This window comes from Patiria miniata, unplaced genomic scaffold (genome assembly GCF_015706575.1).
Source record: "Patiria miniata isolate m_02_andy unplaced genomic scaffold, ASM1570657v1 HiC_scaffold_1, whole genome shotgun sequence".
Classification (NCBI taxonomy): Eukaryota; Metazoa; Echinodermata; class Asteroidea; order Valvatida; family Asterinidae; genus Patiria; species Patiria miniata.
This window is the reverse complement of record NW_024037047.1, coordinates 36,592,973-36,619,926: the sequence shown is the minus strand read 5'-3', so window position 1 is coordinate 36,619,926 and position 26,954 is coordinate 36,592,973. Positions and strand designations below refer to the sequence as shown.

Below are 26,954 nucleotides of genomic sequence, written 5' to 3'. Positions count from 1 at the left end.
CGAGGTCATTCAGGATTTAACATCGCTGACGTGATGTTACGCTATGTTACGCACACCCCGATTCTGCTGGTAATTTACACGCAAGTGGCTTGTGCCCACATCCATACGCCTTCGAAACGTCTTTATCCAAATGACCCGTAACCCATATCATTGTGCACATGCGCAGTTGATACTGAACTGGCTCATTGTGGCTTTGTCCCTTTGCACTGCGTAGTTACAACTTGCAACTTAAAGCTCATTTCATGGTGACCTGTCACTGAAATTCCATCCAAAATGAGAGCCCACCAACGACAAACCGTGTACCAAATCAAGTCTCTTTTCTACTTACATTCACTCCCTCAGTTTCGGAGATGGTGCGATTGGGCTCGATGTTGTCAATGAAGATCTTGATGTTTCTGAAGGCCCCACCACCAGCTACCAGAGTAACCTGGTTGGGTTTACCAGCACTCTTGAATAGAACGCCTGAAAATGGTGCCACCAACTAAAACAAAAACCAACAAAGTATTTTGGACATCAAAAAAATTGAGATAACTCTGGGAATGGAAAATGAAAGCAGCAGTTTTCCAAGAATATTTTTTTAACTGGCGATACCTAGTAATTTTCTTAACATGTTTTCTTGATTACTATTTTTAAAAATAATTTTAAGGGTGCTAGGATACTTGCTTTTGCAATTACTATGAAGTTTGATTGCATAAAGGTCTTTTGAAAGACAAGACAATGAATAGAAACAAGTAACTAATGAAAACTAGACAATGCACAAAGCTGATAATTATTCTGTGAAGCAATGTCGCCAACTGGGTTTGAATAGGTCTCTCTCAAATAACGTCACTTCCTACAGATTGTCACATGCATCAGCATTTCAGGTGTGAAATTTTCTTGACGAGCATCGGCTGCACCATATATTGAAGAGATGTTTACGCACGTGTTTAGAACATGCACCGGATGGCACATGCACCTGATGGCATTGAATATGCAGTTGTAATTTTCCTACGAAGATGGAGTACTAATGAGAGACATCTATAATAAGGTAATAAATGTGTGCTTGGCCCGTTTTAAACACTATGTTTAATACTGGTTTGGAGGCTGGACCCTGGATAATGAACCGAGCCGAAGGTCATCAACAGCGTCCAGACTCCCAAATGGTCTTAAAAATAGTGTTTAATACATGCAAAGCACATATTTATTCCAATTCATAAACACCCTTTTGGTAAAAACAGTTGAAGTAAAAAAATATAATTTCCAACGACTTTGTTCAACAAGTTTACCTCATGTTTTTTTAGCTGTGTTATGGTATTTACCTCTCACGAGTAGTCGTATAAACAACTCCTTATATGGAGATTGGCGTGGGCATTGCATGTACATGTATTGCGCGATGTGGTGCAAAATCTAGCTAAAACGGTGTAGTGTGAATTTAGGACTATGAAATACTGACTCACTGGTTGCATTGCGCATGCCTAACCGAGGATACACTTGGCCGAAGTCTCGGTTGCGCTCAGTCTGTGGCTATAGTAAATCAACGCATAGCGCATACGTACATCCGTACAGTACAACGCAAGCATGCTAAAAAAAAAGTACATGTACGGTACATGTTATTTTCAGGTGATGCAGCAACCCATAATTAGTCAATCTGCCAATCGTACACGCACGTTTGTTCCACGTTTGTACACAATCTATGGAGATTAATAATTTTCGCAGTGATTGGCTTCTACCCATTTAGGTAGAAGCCAATCACAGCACAGTGTTTCAGGTAATAAGCATTTTCATCCCTAAATATACGCGCAGATTGTTTTGATATTATTCCTAAAATGCAATCAGCGCTGTCTGCTTGTTCGCGCAGCCAAAGTTTCGCAAAGAACGCACACGCATCCCATGGTGAGGAGTAGAAACAGATAGGCGCATGCGTACGCATGCGCATGTGAGGGCTAGTCACGTGATCGTGCGGAGCAGTTGTGCCGTGGACAGCGGACGGTAAGGTCGTGTATTGCTCGCGCTGTGTTTTGGGTAATGCTGATGCGCACTGTGTAAAGGCGCTGGCCATAACTGTGCTGAAGTTGCGCTGTGTAATGCTGATGCACAGCCGTACAAGTGAATTTACTGACGATACTGACGCTAGCTTGCATGGGTAAAGCGTAAATCAGGTTAAGGCTGAACAGCATGTATTACTTACATTGGCATACACTACTTACATTGGCGTGTGTTATTTACATTGGCGTACACTACTTACATTGGCGTGTGTTATTTACATTGGCGTACACTACTTACATTGGCATGTGTTATTTACATTGGCGTACACTACTTACATTGGCATGAGTTACTTACAGTGACGTGTGTTATTTACATTGGTGTGTATTACTTACATTAGTAACGTTGTTGACTTAGTGTGCATTGTTTACATTAGTGAACGTTGTTGACTTAGCCGTGCACTGTTTACAGTAGTGGGTAAGTCAACAATCATCATAATCACAATCATCATAATCGGCGGTATATTTCCTCCAAAATGGACCTGTTCCCTAAGCCTTGAGGTCGCTCTGAGTGGTCTCTCGTCTTGGGAAAGCTTGGGTACGGGAAGATCAGCTACACTCTAATAGGTGTCAGACTTGGTCCCAACGAACTTAGGTTTGGCGCGGGGAGATCCCCGCCACAATATCCATCAAAGAGTACGTGTGCGTACATGCCAGGGGGGTGCTTATGGCAGATGATCAAGTCGGCATTGCTAACTTTTGCACCTCATGTACATGCACATGCTCTGCACATGAACACACACACACACACATGTACTGGTAAGTATAATATGCGTGTTGTATAATGTGCCGGTACATACAGTGTGCACGCGCATTGTTATGCAGCACTGAAGAGGAATGCATGCTGAAGTGGTAACCTGTGGTAACCTGTCTGTGCTTCTGGAAAGATGTAAACTAAGTGATTTTTGTGAATTTTGTTTTACTTCTTTTCAAGATAACGACTTCAAGCAATTCCGACTTGAGTCAAGTCTAAACCAAGTATTGTATTCTTTCAACCAATAAACGGGTGAAGTGTCCTGATTTCAAAAAAGTCAAAATTTTATGTGACACACACTTAAAAAGTGTTTAAGACTAGCCAGCCAGTGTTTAATCAACTGTTTAAGACCGGTCACGTGACAGGCTCTCAACAACAGGAATGGGTAAACTGTCTTAGGTATTTATGAATTAAATCTTAATCATTGTTAATAATGATTTACTGGATTCTGTTTCTCAGTGTAACATTGTGTTAGACGCTGATGACACTGTTATTCTATGTGGTTCTGAACACATTTCCGATATTGAAAGCACCCTCAAGCATGAACTCATAACAATCTCTGACTGGATGTATCTACATAAGTTAACCCTGAATATCGCAAAATCTAAGACCATGCTCTTTGGATCATCCCAAACCAAAACCAATTCCTCTCATGGTTTCAATATTAGACTTAACAATGAATTTGTAGAGACTGTCTCTGAATTTAAATACCTTGGTTTGTGGTATGATTGTAATCTTAAGTGGAACAAACACATAGAGGCCGTGTGTTACAAACTAGCCCCAAAACTTGGAGTACTCAAACGATTATTTTATTTTGTCAATCAATCAATGCTTCATATTCTCTACAAATCACTTGTTCTTCCTTATATAGATTATTGCCTCCCAGTTTGGTTTAACACCTGTGAAAAATATCTCAATAAGATTCAGATTCTTCAAAACCGTGCTGCTAGATTAGTTTTTGGTTGCCAAATAAGAGACCTTTATGTCAATAATATGTTTAACGGATTTGAATGGATGAAAATCAACCAACGTAACATGTACTTTAATGCCACTTTGATGTACAATTGTATTAATCGATTAGCTCTTCTGTACTTGTCCTCAAGATCCATTCTCATTTAAATGTTCATTCCTACAATACATGCTCTAATGCCAACAATAACATTGCCTTTAACTCTGTCAACTCCAACTTTGGCTGTTTGGCAAACATATGTTTACATTTTCTGGTGGCCAAATCTGAAAAAAATGTGTAACTCTTTTGTTTACATGTGGTTTTGGTTAGGTTTACATGCATTGTGTGTTAGTGGTTTACCACAGGGTGGTGTAATGCGACTAGTGCAGTAGTGTAGTTGTAGTTAGTATTGCACACCCCACTTTCTACCTTCAGCTGCTGCCGCTGGCTAGCCCCATTTTGGGGCAAAAAGGGGAGCCGAGTGCGTAAGTCTCCCCTGCCAGTACATAGCCTCTCCCTCACCAAGACTCCTACAGTGCCTCCTCATGGCAACACATGGTAACTGGGCATCTTGCGACCCCAGGCTGAACTGTAGGGGATCTCGGAGCAGCAGTGGGCCCCAGAGACATGGTGTGCAGGCCCACCGGCGTGTGGACATGCCCTGGCGCCATGTCAACCACTGCCCCAGTTAAGGCAGTTCATCTAAAAAAATCCAGAGCCGGAGTCCCGAAGGCAGTCTGATGTTGACTCAACACCTTACTGGCAACTCCTGCGGCGTCTCTGATCCCAAATTGTACTGGCCTCTGCCTTTCCTTTGGACCCATCACTGACGCAAAGAGGGGGGATCCGCTGAATGGGCTACAGCCTTTCATCCATAGAAATCAGCCCAGGCCTGCTGCTCCCTGGAGAGGACACTCCAGCCTCGCCAAATGGTGTGGATAAAACACGGGAAGCAACAGTCTACCAGTTATAAGTCTAACTCAATTGGTGTAGAGTAAGGCGCTAGGGGTTGCTTCCGATGGTGGGAGAGATCATCGCGTCTCAATGGACAGCTACCGCCCGCCTTAAGCTGGGCAGCCCCTGGCCAGTTGAATGCTGTCCCGCCACAGTTCGCCTGCCTCACTGGGTGCGTGGGGCTCAGGGTTTTAACTAGCCTGACAAGCGGACTGAAAAACCCATGTACCAGACAACAACAAAAGAAAACCAAGGAAAAAGCCGGCACTCAAGATTGGGTGCTGGAATGTACGGACAATGACCACTGGACTGACTGAAAACCTGCAGGAGATCAGTGACTCACGCAAGACAGCGGTGATCAACAATGAGCTACTGAGACTGCAGGTCGACATTGCTGCACTTCAAGAAACTCGCCTATTGGGCTCAGGCACCCTGCGCGAGAGGGATTTTACTTTCTTCTGGCAGGGAAAGGGGCCAGAGGAGATCAGAGAGCATGGTGTCGGCTTCGCTGTCCGAAACACACTTATAGGGATGACCGAACCATGCGAGCAAGGAACAGAGAGAATTCTCACACTACGCTTACATACAACTGATGGACCAGTCAACCTCGTTAGTGCCTACGCTCCTACCCTCTACTCTTCGCAAGAAGCCAAGGATGAGTTTTACGACCAGTTGCAGACCGTCATACAGGGGATCCCCAGTCGGAAACAACTGCTGCTGCTCGGCGACTTCAATGCCAGAGTGGGTGCTGATCGTGACTTCTGGCCCACCTGCTTGGGAAGGCACGGAATTGGGAAAATAAATGAGAACGGGCAATGTCTACTGGAGCTGTGTACATTGCAAAACCTTTGCATCACCAACTCTTTTTTTTTCAGACCAAGCCACAACACAAGGTATCTTGGAGACATCCCAGATCTAAACACTGGCACCAACTGGACCTAATCATTACCAGGCGAGACCATCTGAGGAACGTGCTCACCACCTGTTCCTGTCAGAGCGCCGACTGCCACACTGATCATTCCCTTGTGTGCTGCAAGATCAGGCTCCAGCCAAAGAAGATGCACAAAGCCAAACCTCTTGGCAAACCACGCATAGACGTCAGCAAGACCTCACTTTCGAAGAGGGTGGAATCCTTTAGCAAGAATCTGAAAGAAAGCTCTCTTCGCAGACCCCCAAGGGAGGGAAGACGCTCAACAGAGATGGAGCCAGTTGAGGCAAATCGTCTATAACAGTGCTTTAAGCCTTCGAGAAGAAGCAAAAGAAGACTCACCTGGACTGGTTTGAAGCAAATTCCAGTGAGCTCAACCCCGTCATTGAAGAAAAACATGATGCACTACTAGAACACAAACGCAACCCCAGCCAAGCAACACAGCAAGCTCTGAAGTCAGCTCAAACCAAAGTCCAGAAAAGAGCCAGAAGATGCGCCAATGACTATTGGTTGCAGCTCTGTAAAGATATTCAGACATCAGCCGACACGGGCAACATCCGAGGGGCCGGTCTATGATGGGATAAAGAGAGCCATGGGACCCACACAAACCAAGGCGCCTCTTAAATCCTCAACAGGTGAAGTCATCAAGGATTAAGCCAAGCAAATGGACAGATGGGTTGAGCATTACTCGGAGCTGTACTCCAGAGAAAACATCGTCTCCGATGATGCCTTTGACGTTATTGAGAGCTTGCCTTGTATGATGGAGCTGGGCGGCACGACCACGGTGATGGAGTTGAGAAAAGCAATAGACAACCTGCCCACTGGAAAGGCTCCTGGACTTGATGGCATTCCACCTGAGGAACATCAAGTGTGCGAAAGGAGTCTTACTGAGCCACCTGTTTGAATTAATCTGCCAGTGCTGGACGGAGGGACAAGTACCTCAGGATATGAGAGATAGCAACATCGTCACCCTTTACAAGAATAAAGGGGACAGGAGTGATTGTAATAATTACAGGGGCATCTCTCTACTGAATATCGTTGGCAAGGTCTATGCAGGTGTCATCCTGAACAGATTGCAAAAACTGGCCGACAGAGTCTATCCCGAGTCTCAGTGTGGCTTCAGGTCAAGGCGCTCAACAATAGACATGGTCTTCTCCCTACGCCAGCTACAGGAGAGGTGCAGAGAGCAGAGACAGCCACTGAACACTGCCTTCATTGACCTCACAAAGGCCTTCGACCTTGGGAGTCGCGATGGCCTGTTCCGGATCCTAGCCAAGATCGGATGCCCACCCAAGCTACTCAGTGTGATCCAGGCGTTCCACACTGACATGAAAGGTGTTGTGCAGTTCGACAGCGCTTCCTCCAAGGCTTTCAGCATCTGCAATGGTGTTAAGCAGGGGTGTGTGCTTGCTCCAACCCTGTTTGGCATCTTCCTTGCTGTCATGCTGAAGCATGCCTTTGGCTCATCTACAGAGGGCGTGTACCTCCACACCCGATCGGATGGTTGCCAGCTAAAAGCGAAGACCAAAGTTCGTGAGGCGGTCATCAGGGATATGCTCTTTGCAGACGATGCAGCTTTAGCCACCCATACAGAGCAGCAGCTACAAAGTCTCATGGACAGTTTCTCATGTGCCGGCATGACCATCAGCATAAAAAAGACTAAAGTGTTGGGCCAGGGCGTTGAACAGCCACTGGTCATCTCAGTCAATAACAGCAAGCTGGAGGTTGTGCACGAACTCACCTATCTAGGCTCAACAGTGTCAGACGACCTCCCTCTTTACACTGAGATAAATAGGCGCATTGGGCAAGCGGCCTCTACCTACCTTTGCCAGGCTTACCAAAAGGGTCTGGGAAAACGGCAAGTTGACCATCCACACCAAGACGGCCATCTACAGAACCTGCCTTCTCAGTACCCTCCTTTATGGCAGTGAGTCCTGGGCCCTATACTCAACACAGGAAAAGAGGCTCAACACATTCCATCGGTGAAATCTGCGGCGCATTCTTGGCATCAAGTGGTCTGACCATGTGACAAACACCGAGGTCCTTGCCCAGGCTGGCATTCAGAGCCTGGTCACCCTTCTCCAACAATGCAGACTCCGCTGGCTTGGACATGTCTACTGCATACCAGAAGGGAGGATCCCAAAGGTCCTGCTGTATGGTGAACTGGCTACTGGCAAGAGAGCATGTGGACGTCCACTTCTATGCTTCAGAGATGTCTGCAAAAGAGACCTGAAGTCAGTGGACATTGATGTCGAAAGGTGGGAGGAGCTGGCCACTGACCGAGTCAGGTGGAGACAGGAGGTACGAGGTGGACTTGCGAGATCGGAGACTAAGAAGACTCAGGCTGCCAAGGACAAGCACGCTCGCAGAAAAAACAGCCGGCAGGCTGCCCCTCAGGACACCCCCTTCAGGTGCACCGTGTGCTGCAGAGACTGTCACTCACGTATCGGCCTTTATAGCCACAGTAGGCGATGTTCCAGCACAAGCAGATGATGTAGTCTCTACCTTCCAGGCGCAGATCCATGATCTCACGAGATCGAAGGATGCCGACGACATGCACTGGGTGGGACTTAATGCAAATTTTTGCAGGAATGACATGACATTTATTTTATGGCCTCATTTTTTTTCTTAGTATTAAATGTTTGACATGCGTAAATCGGGAGTACTGTAAGGTTTAGCTTTTTTACTTGCACTGTTTTTTGTGTCTTTTTTTGTGTACAATTTTTTTTTCACAACCTGCTTTTTTAAGGTCTGCTGGGGGACTCCATGTAATACCAATTTTGGGGGTCTTTTTCATCAAGAATACATACATTCATATAATTTTTTTTACTTAGCAGATTTTTTTGGTAGGAATGTGCAATAAGTGTTTTTAATGCTCTCTGTTAGTTTTTTTTTACTCATACTGTATGTTTTGTGTAAAGTTTTTTGTAAAGTCTTGTATATTTTGTTGGTTTATTTTATTTCTATGTAATTTTAATGTGAGGGCTCCTTTGGAAAGCAGTTTTTTTAAACTGAAATAAAATAAAAATTGTGTGCAGAGAACACGCAATCATTTTTCTACCGAATGAGTACCAGAAACACTTACAGTTTATCACACATAAATTTCAACATGCAATACTGGGTCATATTCACTCCTGCCTTGACGGAACAACAGTGTAAAGGGGTTTGCTCAAGGACAGCAAGGTTCAAATTTGCAAATGTTGGTGATAAACAATGAAGTACACACCATTGTTCCTGCTGAAATCTCCAGATCTACACCTTGATCCTCATAATGTCCAGCCGAGTCAGTCGGGTAGAAACCTCCTGATGCACACTCCCCAGAGCCAGGCTCTCGGTATTTCCTAGGAAATCTCTCGTGGGCCTTAGGCCCAAACAGTTTCATGACAAGAGCTTGAGACTCTTGGAATCTAGAAGAAAAAAAATATCACGGATTTGTTTGGCAAAGGGCTTTTACACGAGAGCCAAGCTATGGAAATTGTTTTCCACTAATGGAAGACATGTATACCACTGAACATCTTAATAAAACCTATGTACAAATGACATACAGTGAATGCATTTATACTTCGCACGATGAACACAAAAACATTTCCTGCATAGAGTGCATCTTTTATTGGTGTTTGTGTGGCAGGAATGCACCCAATCATAGGCACACTCAGGAGTTTGTAGTCAAATCCTCATAATCACAAGCTATCCACTCTTCAGTCAAGTCACAAGCTACTCAAATGACCTGTTTACTTTAGACACTATTTATCTGACTCGTTAGTGACATCCAATTGTCCTGTGATTGATGAGACTACAACCCAGTACATGTGGCATAACATCGCAGTGAGCGTATTATGTTGACTGAATGATCTGGGCCTAATTTCATGGCTCTATCAAGCGAAAATCAAGTCGGTAATAAATTGGCTGGTTTTACATGTACATGTAGTTCGCCCACCGCGCACCACCCAGCTACCGGCGTAGAAAGATAGGCCTACAGCATACCGTCTCCGGGTCGTTTAGCGTGCAGAATGGCACTAACATACGGTGCGGTTCGTGCCATAGATATAGAATAAAAAGACTAGATCGGCAGTGCAGACATGGGCGGTGCCATTTTTTAGCGTGTGGGGCAAAAGTTGCGTTACGCGCACCTTTTTTCCCGTAGGTTTGTTTGGAAAGATATATTTTTATGTCCGTAAAAGTAACAATTTTGACCTGTAGTAGTTATTTCGCCAACAAAATTTAAAATGGGTTATCAAGCTGCATGTTCATTTCGAAGTTTGGTCCATTTCATTTCTCGTATTTATTTCCCGTTTGCTGGTGCGCGTTGCTTAAAAACCCTTGCATCCAGTTGTTTGAGTGCTATTTTCTTCATCAACAAACAGAATATTCCCGCAATTGTTGCGCTGTCCTTTAATTTAAATTCACGGCAGCTTTTAAGGGACAACACCCAGAATATGTTTTTCTCCGTTGTCCCTTCTCAGGGTATGACATATGCCGTATATCAGATGCAGTTTTGTACTGTTGGATACTGGGGGGCCGGGGATGAACACCCCTCCCCCAGCCCTTCACTAACATTAAAAAAATAGAACAAATAAATTTGTGTTATTTTGCTCTGGACCTCTTGTGACGTATCCAGCATCTGAAAATCTTCAAGAAGGCGCAAGAATCTCACAATGTTGAACAAAATGGGTACTAAAAGTAGAGCATAATGTAAATAAACTTGAAGAGTTAATTAGGTTATTCAGAAGTCCGGAACATTATGGGAAAGTAATTTCATTTCATTCTGAAAACAGTTTTCAGGGGCAATATTATTGTTATTAAAAGTCACACATATAAAATGCAATCCAAGTAAATTGTTCTCATCCCAAAAAGAATAATAATTGTAACACAAATCTCTAAAATCATCCATTGCAACATTTCACAATTTCCTAAACTAATTCAACGGTAATGTAAAGCAGTTTTTACATTCTACTTTTTCCTTTTCACATTGTTTATATACACATTTTATCAGATAAGCTGATTTTATTTGGAGATTTTTTAGCAACGCACACCACCATTTTGAATAGAACAGTAATTACGAGGGGGAAAATGGAGCAAACTTCGAGGTGACTACCCGGCTTGAAAATGCATATTGAAATTTGTTGGATATATAATAACAACTGGTAAAAAATGTTACTGTTACGGACATAAAAATACAAGTTTGTGTACAAACCTACGAAAAGTAGGTGCGAGTAACACACGTTTGCCCCATGCACTACAGCATGTAGAGCGTCCATGCCGGAACAGGAAAATTTGTGCACACTCTATGGCGAGTATACACACGCTGCCGATCTATTTTTTTAAATTCTATATCTATGGTTCGTGCATCCTCAGCACAAGCGTGCAGGTCAATACCAATTACAGACTTGAATAATCTGTTCAAGGCTTTGTACACATTGCATGGGACTCGCCACCAGATTTGGACGAAGCAGTCTGATTGGTTAAAAGAATAAGGAGACTCATAAAAGCATTACAACAAGTACGCACGGGCGAGGTGACAAACTTTAATGAGCTCTGATATCATCATTTCATTTAAATACAGCAATTACCATGCGCACTGGTTTGGGAAGAAATGAATACACATTTAGCGAATACGCGGTGACCTGATTTAACTGCATGCATGCGCAGTAAACAAATGACGATTACCCAATCAGCATGCAGTACCGTGCGTGAAAAGCTAGCTGAACGCGCACGCGCACCCGGTGCACACACAAGCCAAAATGGGGTTATCGGTTGATTATATAGTTGATCAACTTCAGATTGATTAATGGTTTATGAATATTGCAAAGAACGTACATGTTTTGTGAATTTCATTCAAATTTGGTTTGAATATTCACTAGAGTTGACAGCAACTAGCTGTGCAGTTACTTTATGAATAAACTTCGTGAGTGACAGGCAAATACACCGCCCCCAATGCCATCTCGCCGAGCGACCCGGCCACCTAAAACGCATGTATTGTTAATGGATGTCTGACATAGTGAGTGTGCCCTAAGTGCAATTGCTGTCGTTTTGAATTCGATAAGTACGTACATAAAATTTTTCCACAAGCAGAAATATTTGGTTTCTACAGCAAGCAGAAAAACTAAATTTACACTGGGTACAGTTACTATGTTCAGTACATGTTTCTTTTAGGAGTTATGGTTTCAGTAAGTCAAGGGTGTATGCATCAGCCTATACCATCTGTGTGGGAATAACAGCGCACATTTCAATGCTAATCGTTTGTATGGAGGATGGCTATTCACTTAAATGATTCATATTACTCCACACATCTAGCATGTCTTGTGTATAGTCATGCACGTGTTAAAACTTAAGCATGTGCAGAAACGTGTCAGTGCGTGGGGAATGCAATACAACATGGAACGAATCCCATTCCCGACCATTGGTCAAAAGCTAATTCCTGGGTTGTTTGGTATTCCATCATATTATTTACTTACTCGGAAAACAATAATTTGGCTTCTTATATTTTCTAATTTATTATAATTATACCACTGAGTGTAAAATTAAATAGAAATCTTTAGAAAAAAAAAAGACAAAAGATATCCCGCCCCCCAATAATGGATGCTTCTTCAGCGGTGTACAGGTGAGCTATCATTGGAAATGTAAGGCACATGCAGTTTGCTGGGTGCATAAATGAATATCCGTCTGAAATTATGTTAGTCAAGATGCTAGACAACAATAAACTTGATACGAAGCACCGTGCTAGTAAATACTGGGGTTGCCGACTGACAAAACAAGACTGTCTAATGACTTGTCCTCAAGTCTAGCTTATGATTAATTAATAGTTTTGGTGCTTAGCAATCTTGAGTGCTGAGCAGTCCTTCCACACACACACTCACCCTTTCTTCAGTGTTTGATAGGCTTCTTTGACAGCATCAATAGTACTGAACACAATGTCATACAGATCAAAGAATGGTTGTAAGAGATTCACGATGGGCTGTATGGGTTCCATCAAATCTTGGAAGATGGACTCAATCTCATCTTGGACTCGCCTCCTCAATGTGCGCTATAGTTGTGAGAGAAAAATAAAATGTGAAACAGAAGACTGAAATGACAGAGATTGGATCGGCCAGGAAGACAATTGTGGAGCTTGTGTAAACTGTTAGAAATTGGAGTTCAAACCCAGCCAAGGGATCTTAGTTCTTGTGTCCTTCAGCAGGACACCTTGCTACAATTGTATCTCTTCATCACTCAGGAACAAACTGTTGCTCTTGTGGCAGAATTGATTGTCATTACCTTAGTTTTGACCAAACATAAAACATGGTTGTTGAATAATCCAACACACAAGTCCTTGCTTGTAGAATTGAAGCAACTTTAAAAATACTGCGGAATTCGGAGAAAAACATGAGAGTATTGATCATCTGACAAATTATTTAATGGTACATACATTTTTGTAAAATGCTTTTACTATTTGGGATGCAAATTGAATGTCAACTGTAGCCAAATGTCTGTCATGGCAGTACTTGTGACATCATCATTTGATTGGACTATTACAAAAAAAAACAAGGATATTTCACAGTTAGAAATATGAGAGTGTTTATGATTTACTTTAATATTTTAAATTTTGCAATTTTATTCAATTTTGCAATTTTAATTATTAAAAATATACAGGATGGAATTCTCTCTGTAAAAAAAAAAATATTGTTCTTGCTGAAAAGTAAATTATTCTTCATTTCGTGCATCCTGAGAGTTACTACCCTTACCGAATCCACTGCTCCCCCTGTCAGCTTCTTGACGGGATCTGAGGAACCCTCAATCTCATCCACCCAAACACTAAGATCTCGTCTGATGTTGCCGAGATGCTCCTTTAATTCTTTCAGCATATCACCGACGACCTTGGGCAGATCAAACCAGTAGGGTCTCTGACCTGGCAAGCAGATAGAATGCATCCATGGTATGATTCTGGTCCTTGCTTGTGCATCAGGCTTTTGCAGGTTTTCATAGGTAATAACCAGATTTCACAAAATAAGTCTGGTTGCACTGATGACATCCGACTCCTTTTGTTAGGTAAGGTTACATAAATTTGTTTCTGACACAAGATGCATATCAAGGATTTGTCTTTCTAGAGGGTTTAATTACCAGTTATTTTGTTGCCATTATTTGAAAAGCAGCTAGGGTGGGTGGATCTTATCTGATACTACATGTAGGAGGCACTGTTCATAATGTCCACAACAATGTTTTAGCTTCCATTTCTTTACACCTGTATACATGTAGTTGTTCTGGGTTTTTGCGCATGGCTCAAGCCACCAGAGCAAACCCTTGGGTGCACCAATCACACAATTCATGAACCCTTCCACCACTTTTCCAATCATCCTAAATGCATCATTATTATTAAAGGGAAGATACAACATTTGCAAACATCAAAAACCAAAATAATCAAATTATCTACCGCACACACCGCGCGTGCCGTGCCGAGACGACCTCAACGACCCTTGTGTGTGCTTTGTGTGCATGTACTTGCGCCTCACACACACTTCCGCAAACAGCCGTAAAGACGAGGCGGAGGATAGTCTTGACGCAACCGTGGCGAATTCCTTATGTGTTTCTTTATATTTTCGGCCAAACTCGGCCGAGAATTTCTGATGCGCTTACACGATATCAAATCAAAGCCCGTAAACTTTGAACCGTGACATACATATTCATGAAGCCCGCAAATTACCGTAAAAACCACAAAGGTCCACTCAAAAATAAATGTCCAAGTATTCCAATCCCATTTTTAAACAATTTTCCAGTTTTATTCCAAACAAATGAAATATGCCGCTATTATATGAATGAACACTTGTTCAAAATGATGATACTATCTCCAATGTATTGCGAATTGGACAGTTCAAGACAGTTCATATCGGCCAACGTTTATTGCCCAGTGCAACAGCGTACATCACGCCGCTACCCGTACCTGCCCGTGACATTCTGACCGTAGTGAATGTAGGGAACAGGTCAACTCGGACCCAGGTCAAATCGTACACATTTTATCGAATGCAGGTTAACTCGTATATATAAAGTCATGTCGCACCGAGCCGTGTGAATTAACTGCAAGAAACAAGCTATTGACTTTGGGTTGGAAATATACGAAACTGTCATATGGGACTTGGTGAATAAAATCTCTCCCTGAATTTGTACCATGTGCAACATATATCTCATACGTACGACATATATGTATTTTAATGCATACGTACGAATTGTATGTCATACATACCCTGTCGACATATTATGTCGTACCCTGTCAGTATATTAGTCGTACTCTGTCAACATATACGTGCCTACAGTGGACGGCCCTGACGTGGTCTCTGTGCACGGTGACATCATTTTTGCCGGCGTGCAGTTTGTACCGTTCGCTGTTATGTGAAAGCCTAATTTTCATCCTTTTTCATTTCATTTTCGACCCAAACTATTTATAACTATATGAATATTATTCTACTATTATTTACGATTTCAAGGGGATGTTTTACAATAATTATTGTTACCACAGGGCCATCTGGTTTATAAACCTTTGGTCGCATTATGCAATTTAATAAATATTCATTTTTTTGTCAGCCATTATTCAATGAGAGAAGACTGTTTACCATAGCGCGTACTAATTATCATATTGGGCCTACACGGTTGCGTCAAGGCTATCCTCCGCCTCGACTTACTGTACGGCTGTTTACGGAAGTGTGTGTGAGGCGTACTATGCACACAAAGCACACGCAAGGGTCGTTGAGGCTAACGGTATACCTGTAGTATGTACAACTATAGTGTGTCGCGGCACGCGCTGTGTGCGGTAGCTGGAACAAGCTCGTATGGGAACAAGCTGATAGCCTTGGTCAAGGCTAACCTAGACCGGTATGTGTTACAGATGAAATTGATGTGATGTCATGATGATGTCCTCACCTGACATGTGACGTAATAATTCAAAGCCCTATGAGAATGTAGTCACATATTACATGCCAACATTTATTAACAGAACTACACATCCATCCTGGATGGAAATCATACTTGAAACTTTATATGTCATGTCACAAAAAAGTCGCCAAAAACAGCCCCGTGTTTGTCCACAAACAGAAGTCTAGCTTTGCATTTGCAGCTGCAGAATGGGAACCAGACAATGGAACTTTCATGGACAGAGCACCATTAAAAATTTATGTTAAAATATAGCCGATACCTTTAGTAGACAAGGTGAGAGAAAATTTGCAAATTTTGGAAAGCAAAAGTATTTATTAAAAATCATTAAAAGTCCAGAAAGACACGTTTCTTTTATCATACTCGTTTTACAAGGGAGAAAGTCCTTAATGCCTGGTGAACTGGATAAATCAAATTGCCACGTGAAGGTGTTTTGGCAACACAAAAAGAGAAATTTCCAGTACAATTTTTTTTTACAAATTTTCAAAGGAAAAGAGGTCTTTTCATTTTAACTTTCGGTCTGATGACGTCATCATTTTTTTCATGCACAGGTGTTGTCTGCATTAAGGTCAACATATACACTAATTTTGAAGCGATTGCCGCACACTTCACCACACACTTCACACACATCAACTAAATGTTCAATTCTTGACTTTTTCAATCTGCCGCTAGAGGGCACTCCAACATTTTATGACGTCACCGGTAATTTTTTTTGTCAAGTACAACCTAGCCAGAGACTTACATCATTGAAAGCAAGTTCACATCATTTTCCAATTTTAAATTATAAGTCACTTACGGTTTGGACTGGAAGGAAGGGTCGCATTATTCGGCCCACGTGAAATAAAATGAAGATCCAGAATTATATAATGAATTCCCGCAAATATCAAGCTCAGGTCTCTTACAGTTGATTTTATATGGAATTTCAAAGAATAAATCTAGAAATCTTTAATAAGACGAAACGTGACCCATAATCTTCGCGGCACATCTATACTATGAGGACTGTGCTTAGCTGACTTTGAATGATGTACATGTATGAAAAGATGAATGGTAGAAGTGAAGGGCGGAAAAGACATGTATAATGTCTATGAGATTTTTCAGAGACAAAAAAAGAAGGAAAAACTGAGAAAAAAAGAAAGGCTTTTCCGCACTATGCGGAAAAGCCAAAAATTTAGTCATCAGTTTGTCAGAATAGGACCAAGTGCAAGAAGTTCAACGAACCTTTTCTAATCCCCAATTCATCACAGCACTGCCACATGATTTAGTAAGAAAATAACGCCAGTAATAAGAGTGCCTTACCTTCCTTGATAAAGTTGGCTTCTTCCACCCTTTTCTTGGCATCTATGAGATCAGTAATTGCAGTCTTGATGCTATTAAATAAGAGTAAGAACTTTCAACATTGTATGATCTACCCATAGTTTTAGATATCAATAAAGATGCCTGTTTATTTAATGGCAGGAATGTTAATGTCTGCCTCTATGGGCATGAGTTTAGCCAAAATATGTTGAAGTAGTCTGTAGCTACACCAAGTGACCTAGGCTACTCTGCAAAGTGAAGAGGAATCACAGGTGTATCCTAGCCCTAAACAGAAATATATATTAAATAATGGACATTTACATCGGGCTCATGTACAGTTTAATATTAGGCGTTTACCCTTCATTAAATATTTTTACTTGATACTCATTGTGGTACTGTCTATGATATAACTGACCAGATGACCCCAGCAAGCCTGGTGGTCAGATGTTAGATGTTAAGATATTTCCAACAGCGAGTCAGAAATTGTTGGTACGTGCCCCCATGATAAAACTCTATAATTTTTTTCTTAAAAGCTCTCTAACAGCAAAGATTCAATCAATATTAAAATCACTTTTACCCCTAATGGGAACCCCAAATCCTTGCAATCTCATTTATAAACTCTGCACACTCACTTGATGACTCCTTTAAAGATGTCTCCGATGGCTTTCAGTGGTGACTTGAGTAGATTGGCAATGGAATCTCCAATTGTAGTAATAGCCTTCCAGATCTGCTCTGCTGCCTTGGGCAAGGTGACTGTGATGGCATTACTGATGGCCTGTACAGATACAAATCCATGTCAAAATCCATTACCCAGGGTTCCACCTTAACTTTTTTGTTCACTAGCCAGCCGGCTACTGAAACAGACTCTTAAATAGCCCACAGGCATATGTTCACCGCTAGCCCACATGTTTTTGAGTGGTCGGGCACAACCCGACCACTGTCTATGAACTTGTAACTTTCAACATATATCAACCCTCATCCCGAGTTACCCTGACGTCATGATGACGTCATCGGGTGTCAAGTTACAAGCGATTTTAGCTGGAAAAAATTGACGATCTTCTTTCACCTGTAACTCTTGAACAAAATGATTAATTATTTTCCACCTTGTAATCAGATAAACCATTAATTGATCAACATTTTTTGTTTGGTACGTGAACTCGCTTGACCTTTACTTTTGGATCTACTGGAAGGTCAAAGTTAGGTGAATTCAAAATGAATATATTAGCCTGAAATCAAAACAAAGCACAATTTCTTCTGAACTGTTCACGGGATGATCATAAAACCTAGTGTGAATTTGAATCATGTTACAAAGATGTTATAAATTTTGTTATGTCATCATGACATCATCGGGTATCAAATTACAAGCAATTTGAGAGCACAATTTGACAAAAAAAATGTTAGCTATATCTCTTAAACTAATTAGAGTAACGTGTTCATTTTTTCATGAGATTGTAGACATTTCTTATTCCCTGGCACAAAACTGCTTGACCTTAACTTCCGGTGTTACCGGAAGTGCAATAGAAATTGAATCTAACTCTAAAATGTAAGTATTTTACTACAAATATATTATGGAAGTGTTAAGAGAGGAAAGCCAAATACAAATACATAATTTTGACGTCATCCTTGAAAAGGCGTCCTCTAGCGATACATCAAAAAGAATTTAATCTTTTCAAATTTAAAGGCCCTCAAATCAAAATTTTACCACATTTTCCCTTCATATTCTGTTAGCAACCACGAATGAATTTGCAAGGTTTCACAATCATGACGTCATCAAACTGGAAGTTACTGTAGGGAGAATTTAACAATGATCTTTTTATTTATTTTACATCCATTATTTGATCCCCGTCTCATGAGTTTGTTCCTAGGCCAATTTATGACATCTGTTACACTTAGTGTTGACCTGACCTATTGCTTTCAAATACTATGACGTCATCTAACCGGAAGTTGGGTGCTATTATTACATACACTTAAAATGTCAATATTTCTATGGGTTATTTTTACTTAATGATAAAGGTATCCTCCTTGAACTAAATCAGTATTCCCTTCCCTTTTTTGACTGATGATGTCATCAAACCGGAAATAACTTGTTCATGTACCTCAAATGTATACGGAAATTAATCATCCCCAAACAGATGCATTATTTTTACAAAATAATTGGTTGTTCTGGAAAGATTAAAGTTGGAGAATTTTTGTTCTGACATAAACATATTCATAACTTAACTGGACAATGTATAATGAAATAGTTGTCTACCCGACCACTCTGCGTTTGTAATATTTAACAAATGCAAACCTCTAGTTTTCTTTTATATTGTCTCATAAACAACAATGTGCATACATGTAACATGTATAGGGCCTGAAAGTTGACCCCTGGTAGCGCTTCAGGGCCCCTCAAAAAGTAAAATTAATGTGTAAAAGTCAGAGTTTTTAAAATTAGTTTGGTAATAGTATACTGATTTCTTTAAAAAATCACCCTTGGAATTTTATGGAAACTGAAAAATCGCATGAAATATCCGGCCAAAATTGACCTGTCACTTCCGAAAACTTCCGTGTGGACTCATGGAATTCGATCACTCGTTTAAGCATGAACATTCATGGAATAATTTTGTGCGAGACAATTTTATTTTGAAAAAAAAAACTTGTTGAAGGATTTATTTTCATTTATAAACAAATCTAAAATGACCATTGATAAGAACTGTATTAAAACATGATCCAAACGAAATCTAGAATCCATCAGATGTAAATAGGTATTAGAATCCATCAGATGTAAATAGGTATTAGAATATACTCGTTCTCACGCAAGTACACGATGTGAAAACTGACATGATCGAACAAGGAGACCTAGGTACGAAAATAGGTCGTAAGTCAAATTTGCTTTTACGCATTTCCAACTGATTTCTAGGTTTGATTTTTGAATTAATTTTAATTATTCACTGTATCAAACTTCAAAAAAACTGCCACAGTTGGTTCGGTGAAATGAAATAAAATTGTAAGCAGGTACACACTAACGGATGAACTGGTATTTACATTACATTGCACCATGGAGCCAAAGCTCCATGATTGCACGTACTCACGTACGTAGCATCTTCTTCTGGAACCAGTTTTGACTGGTTCCTATTCTACCACTCGACCCATGAACTGTTACTATTTGTGTTACATTGCAGGTAGTCAGGTCGCATCTTCTTCTTAGAGACCCAGTCTACCCCTGCTACAGACTGGTTCCTGGTCCACCACTCGGCCCTGAACAAGTGAACGTCACAACTGGGCATTGGCCAAAGTGATAATGGAACAGGGAACCAAGCGTCAGAGGTTGTGGCCTTGACTACAACAATGCTGGGTACCATATACCACTCAGCCTTTGGCCTTGTGGCAAATTGAACGCAAATGCACTACATTATGCACTTGCACTCTTGCAATATCTTCAAGCAAATTCAGACGCAGAAAAGATCCGGGCACGCTTTAGACAGTAGTCATTGTATTACACATGTGTGCAGCATGAATAGCACGATTTGAGTTGGCTTGAAGATAATTATTATTATTATCTGAGTTTAGGTCAAGTCCACACAATCCATCAAAAGTTCATCACAAGTCATCTAACCTGCAGTGTCAAGTGTTCAGCTATTCCACTGAACAGTGGCCAAGACATTCCTTTGCCACTTGTTACCTTACTTGTGAATGACTTGTGATTTGGTTTGTGATCGACATTTGATCTGACTTGAGACAAGACTTGTGAGGGACTTTTGTGATGGACACAACTACAACTTTCAATAATGACCTGGTAGAATTCCATGACATCTGTCTTGATATCACTGAATAACTGAGTAGCCTTGTTGACCACATTAATGACACCTCTGAAGGACCGTGGTAGCTGATCAGGATCAAACTGAGACAGTCTGGATACAGCCTTGGTAGCCACAGATCTCACGTTCTATGTACAGGAAATAAACAATTCAAAACGTTACAAGACAATGCTAAGAAGCAGTGCATAAGCCAATCAACACCTGTTTCAGACTGGCATTCAAGAGTTCTGCTGACCCCGATTATTCGGAAGATTTGTACTAAAGCCTATAGCACACCTTTCAGGTTTTACAGCTTCCCTGGGCCACATAAGAGAGGTGTGCGAAGAACTATTGGACCAATCTGACCGTACACTGGGCGTTAGGATGAAATCAAACTGTTCGATCTTTTCGCATTCGATTTCACCAGATCCGATGTCACCAGAAAGGTGTGCGGGCAGCAGCCTAATTTCACTGGCCGTAATATTTATGTTAACCAATCAGATTCACGAAGGAAGTCACATGATTAAAAATTGACAGCTGCCATTTTGTCATCATGTGACTGGTCACCAAGTGATAGATCATCATTTGAGCGATTATACAACAGAATCGGGCACGTATGTGGGTTAACAATGCTTTCGCCACAATGGTAAAAAAATAACATACTGGTGAACAGGTGAACCTGTAAAATTGGAAAGCTTTGCAGCAGGTTTTAGTATATGACTTTGACAATAAATTTTGTATCTGGTCAGGGTTGGCATTTTATTTTTGTTCTTTTAAATTAAAAAAAAAATCGGATTTACTGGTATTTGATTTAAATCAGATTTCAAAACATTGGTATGTCTAAAAATGTTTACAAATCTCCCAATGCATCCTTACACCATCACCAAGGAGTTTACAGGTTCCTATAATAACCATCTTCCACAAAACTCAACAAATTGATAAATGCTTTTGAACACAATTGTACTGAATCAGTGATTATAGAAAAATCACTTGATTTCATCTACATGTACGTGCGGTCTACATCACTGGTTCAATGGTACGATGTACATTAATACTGAAGACACTTAAGGGTGCCTGGCTTGATTGAAATACATTGTACAGCTGAGATACGGTGTTTGAAGCAACAAAAGTGCTCAAAATCTAAAGAAGAGTGCTTAACAACTAACGTGATGAAGTTTTAGCTCAGTGAATGCTATACATTCCGAGGAAACAATATTCTTGAATCTCTATTTCAATTTACAAGTTGCCGAATCATATTTTGAATTACGACCAAAATCAGTATCTGGGACATGTTCTCAATCAGCCGATTGCAGCTACGCGATATATGTCACCCACTGAACCGACGAATTATAGCAACCGGCCGCATGTGCATTGTGTCAATGCTTGCGTGACCCAATCGCCGAATTAAAACAATTACTGACTGAAATTTCCAAAAATGTATCTTTAGCCGCATCATTGGAATGACCTTCTTTTATTATTTTCTTCAAAATGACAGCATGCCAGAAAAAATAATTTCACAAACCAAATAAGAGTTTCAACAATAACTTTGTCAGTTACTTTTTGGATAGCTGCAAATAATGTTCTTTAACTTTAAGTCAATCGAAAATCTATTTTGGTGAACCTTAGTCGCTCATCAATAATACTATGATTGGTTGGACACGAATCTTGAACCTCAATCTGAAACAGGTGTCAGGAATAAGCAGCTGCATGCCTAGCTAGAGTACCTGCGTAGCCAATGAGCTGAGAACATGTCACAAGTGATGTCAGATCAGGACGCACTCTCCTGCTGAGCAGATTTATACACTGCCAAAAATAAATTTCTTAAGCAAGAAAAATATTCTTGAATAAAGAATATAATTCTTGTTCAAAGAAATTTCATAAGAAAATCTTGTTTTGGAAAGTTTTTAAAACATTAAGAAAATTGTTTTAACACAAGTTTTTTTTCTGAGGCAATTTCTAATTTTAAGAATATTTTCCTTATTTTAAGAATATTTTTTTCTTCAGAGAGAAACATGATTTCTGGAAAATGGTATTCTTGAGCAGGAAAGTTTTTCTTAGCACAAGAAAACTTTTCCTATTTCAAAAGCACAAAACAATTATTTTTCTTAAAATAGTACAATTTGTAAATGTTAAAAGACACCTATATGCTAAGCAAGAATCAGCTAACAACCCATAATATGCACTGAACTTTGCATGGTATTTTGGTTGGTAACTCTTTTTGCAAAGCAAAATATGTAACAAGCTTATTAGCAGCCCCGTGAAACTTCCTTGGGGTGGTATCAAAGAAAACTGAAATACAGCCTGCCAACTATGTCTTGCATGTACATACTTACAGTAATGCTACTGGGGATGTTCTCCAGAGCTTGAACAAAGTCGTCAAATAGCTGAGAGATGCTTATGTCACCGTTGAAGAGACCAACAACAATGTCCACTGCCCTACGGATGTTTCCAATTACTTGCCCAACGATGAGATCGTATGCTTTGACAAAGTCACTAATGCGCTCCACGCCAAACTCCTGATTGAAACAATACATAGCATCAGATGACATAACAGCCAATTTACACACACCCTACTTTTTTTTATTAAGAAAGCACAAATCGATTTGCATGTGTACATTTAAAGCGGCAAAGTCCTACGTCTTATTGCCCACTGATTTGAGTGTATTTATGAAAATGTGCAACAGTCGCGCAACCATAAAACACTATATTTGAAATTACACAATTTTGAACTTTCCAATACAAATTTCTTCATAAAGGCCCTGTCACACTGTCTGCGATCTTATATGCGCTCTCACTGCGTCCTTGAAAAATAGTTGGGGCGCAACAACAACTACTAGATCGCAGCGACAACTACATAGGTCGTCAGATGGGCGCCAGAGGGTCTTAATGGTCTCCGATGAGCGCAAAGGTCTTTGAACATGCTCAAAAAAATCGCAACACCTCTGCGCTCTGGCCAGGTCGCCGTAATGACGCAACTCGGGCGCTGTGCGAGCGTGAATCGTGCGACATTGAAGTGGCATTGAGGCAGCTTAGGCGCAAGGCAGTCGACGTAGTCTCCATGAGAAAGTAACTCGACTGCGATGAACTTGTAGAATAATTTTTGAAACTGGACTGTGTATTGACCGTTTTGTCGTGGTATTTATACAGCGCAAGTGACGTCACGTGAGCGTATTTTAGTCGGATAGAGAGCGCGATGCGAGCTACTAGGACGTATCAACAGCGAGCAGAGCGTAGTGTGGGCGCAGTGACAGCGCAGTGGCAGCGACCAGATTGAGTAATTGGGCTTGACAGGGGCGCATAGAGAGCAAGTTGAACGCATCGTAAACGCGGGAAGAGCACAGTATGAGCGTAGCTTGAGCTTCTTTGAGACAGAAAGTTGTCATTTTCTTGCGTCCTCGCTGCGATTATTAAATTTATTTTAAAAAATTGGTCGCCGTAAGGTCTCCTATGAGAGCGCATATAATGTGACAGGCCCTTAAGAATGCACTGAGAATGCAATAAAGCACCAAAACTTGACTAGGTTTACCCATTTTTGTTCGGATAAATAAATTTATGGTGTATGGGCGGAAATTGGCTGATGAAAAAATGCAACTTCACCCTCTGATCATGAGAATGTGAACCAGTGTTGTAGTCGAAATCAGATAGTCCGAGACTGAGACCAAGACGGAGACCTGAAGTTTCGAGACCGAGACCGAGACCAGCCCCTTCAAGGCGGACCGAGACCGAGACCGAAATGATCCGAGACCGAGACCGAGACGGAGACCGCTGATAATAGATAACAATAACCTAAATAAAATACAAGACACATAATTAGCTGTTTCGCTGACACACCGAAACAGCTCTTGTTTTCATTAAGATTTTTGTTCTTCTTTATTCTTCTTCAGACTCCTCTCCATAGGTTTTGTACACGTTTTTCTTTTACCCATACACTTTTGCACTTTCATATGTCTGATTGACTTTACACTTGGCAGACACTTAGACCAGCAGCCGAAGATGGACCCGATGATTTTCGTAATGATGACGTCATCATGTGTCACGTGACGTCATATTAAATGTGTATTTTTCAAAACGCTATTTCTGAAGTACAAGTCCGATTGGGTGGAAATACACAGGGATGTGTTAGAGATGAAAATTGAAGTGATGTCATCATATGTCATGTGACGTCCATTAAAGGGGCATATTTTATAAAGGTCTATATCTATATGTTTGATTTTGCTCTACGTTACTTGATATGAACGTATGTGCTGTGTTCTAGATCACATTTAAAGTGTTCATCACGTGCACAGAGTATTTCAAATATCCGAAACAGCTTGTGTTTGTCCACAAACACAATTCTGGTTGTAACCTTTCTATTCACGAAGATTACAGACAAAATTTTGACAAGTGGCAAATTGATACATAGCATCTTCCTCGAGCAAGAAGTACCTGTAGTTACACTTGAGAAACATGGGCTTTGATATGTTGTCTGCACCCAATCTTGACAAAAGTAAAAAGTTAAAGGTAGATGTTTCATCTGTTATAGGAAACTCGGATCCTAAACTCCACAGACACCCCTTGGTTTCAGCTATGACTTCTAAGGGATACTAAAGATGCAATTTGTATTTTACATTGGGCCTCTTTTTTTTTTCTAATATAAATATAGGACTCAACTTCTACCAAGACTTGTGCACTAGAAAATGTTGAACTACTTTTTAAATGTCCGTCATGGAGTATGGACTTGTACATGTAGACCCACAACTGGGGACTTTCCAACATGCGGTCCAAATCAACCACGATATATAACGATACGTCAACAAGCTGGGCAACATGAACTACTGGCTATAGCAATTTTTTTAAATATCAACGGTACTGAACGAAGTGAACACAAAGTAATCGATCGAGCTGTAAATGCTACATATTGCCGGTCTCGACCCGAGACCAGCCAAAATATCGAGACCAAAGGGGACCTAGACCGAGACCAAGACCGAGACCACAGCTCCCGAGACCAAGACCGAGACCGAGACCAGCAAAAACTAGTCACAAGACCGGTCTCGAGACCGAGACCGGTCTCGAGACCTGCAACACTGATGTGAACAATTATCCTTGTTTCTGTAATCAGTTTGGATTTTTTTTTGCACCGAGGACAGTTACTTGCATACTATACGTGCATCTCAAATTCTATAAACAATAAGCCTCTGTACTAATGACGTCTCACTTTGTTGATGTGTATGCTTTCCTATGGTGTTCAGTGGACTGTGGGCCCGCACTGGCTCCATAGGAAAGTGCACATGTAAACAAAGTGTGACATCATTAGTACAGAGGCTTACTTTCTTCGTGTGAGGGTATTAGGGTATTAGTACATGTAGGTACTCTTTACTCAAATTCATGAATTACCTCCTGCAAAGGTAATAACTTCGGGCCACCACACAGCCAAGCCCGGGTGTAATCCTCTAATACATGCGTAACCCAAAATGGAGTAATAATATCATCGAAAACCTGTAACTGGTTACAATGTGCCTGATGTCAAAATGGTGGCGTCCTGTATTCCAATCCTCAAAGTGTCACTGTTTGGATAGCAGCTTTTGTTAAAATCCTCAAAAATTATTTGTGACCGAAAAGGAAATTTTGCCAGTGATACAATATCTTTATGCACAGAATGGAAAAGTTCAGCCCCTGTAGAATCTTTATTTTCATTGTTTGTGTCGGACATTTTTTTAAAAATATAGCGAACAACTAAGGAAAACCGGTCGCCTTGCTTGCAAACATTAATCGACATTGATGGCCAACAATCGGTCCTACGTGTACTTGGGCAAACGTTGCCAACATTGGCAAAAGTAAGCATTGTCGCGTAAGTGGAACACACCCTCGGTTTGCGCACATTCAGATAAAAATTGTAAGCGCTCATTCATGCTTTGTGATAAAGGTAGTAAGACTCTATATTATCGCAGCAACTTTATTATCACGGCATCGGAAAGTACTCTTATTTTGCATTGCCAGTACACTCTCTAGTGGTGATTTTATCCAGTTCATCGGTAACTGCCTTTCTGCGGAGTTGCATAATTGTTTTTTAAAAATGTCACGTCTTTTCGCGATTTTTATCAGCGAAAAGTAGACTTGAAATCAGTAGACTTGTCTCAGGGATACTTTGTTTTCCTTCTTGAGGCCGGGTGTTCAAAAATCATTATGCAGACCAAATTGTCTTTAATAAATCTAAGTTGAAATTCTTTTCAGGGGATGTGTTGGTCCATCAACAATTAGGAATAAACAAGTTCAGGTCATCGTAGAAACCATTTTCCCCCTCCCGCGATAATAGAGAGTCCACCTCCGCTCGCATACTATGCGCACACGTCTTTTACACAGGCATCGTACAGGAATTAAATCAAACCACTGCCAGTATTGTTTT

At 40.9% G+C, this 26,954-nt stretch overlaps 1 protein-coding gene across 1 annotated transcript in view; it reads right to left on the bottom strand.

The window, feature by feature from the left end:
- The window catches only part of LOC119733272, a 95,542-nt gene that overhangs the window by 48,574 nt on the left and 20,014 nt on the right, over positions 1–26,954 (bottom strand). The window contains exons 13-20 of the mRNA XM_038206861.1: positions 22,906–23,088; positions 20,569–20,721; positions 17,429–17,571; positions 16,800–16,870; positions 13,328–13,491; positions 12,464–12,630; positions 8,833–9,013; positions 329–481 (exon numbers count right to left, since the gene is read on the bottom strand). Coding sequence (XP_038062789.1) covers positions 329–481; positions 8,833–9,013; positions 12,464–12,630; positions 13,328–13,491; positions 16,800–16,870; positions 17,429–17,571; positions 20,569–20,721; positions 22,906–23,088 — 1,215 coding nt within the window. The remainder of the gene's footprint in view (positions 1–328; positions 482–8,832; positions 9,014–12,463; positions 12,631–13,327; positions 13,492–16,799; positions 16,871–17,428; positions 17,572–20,568; positions 20,722–22,905; positions 23,089–26,954) is intronic.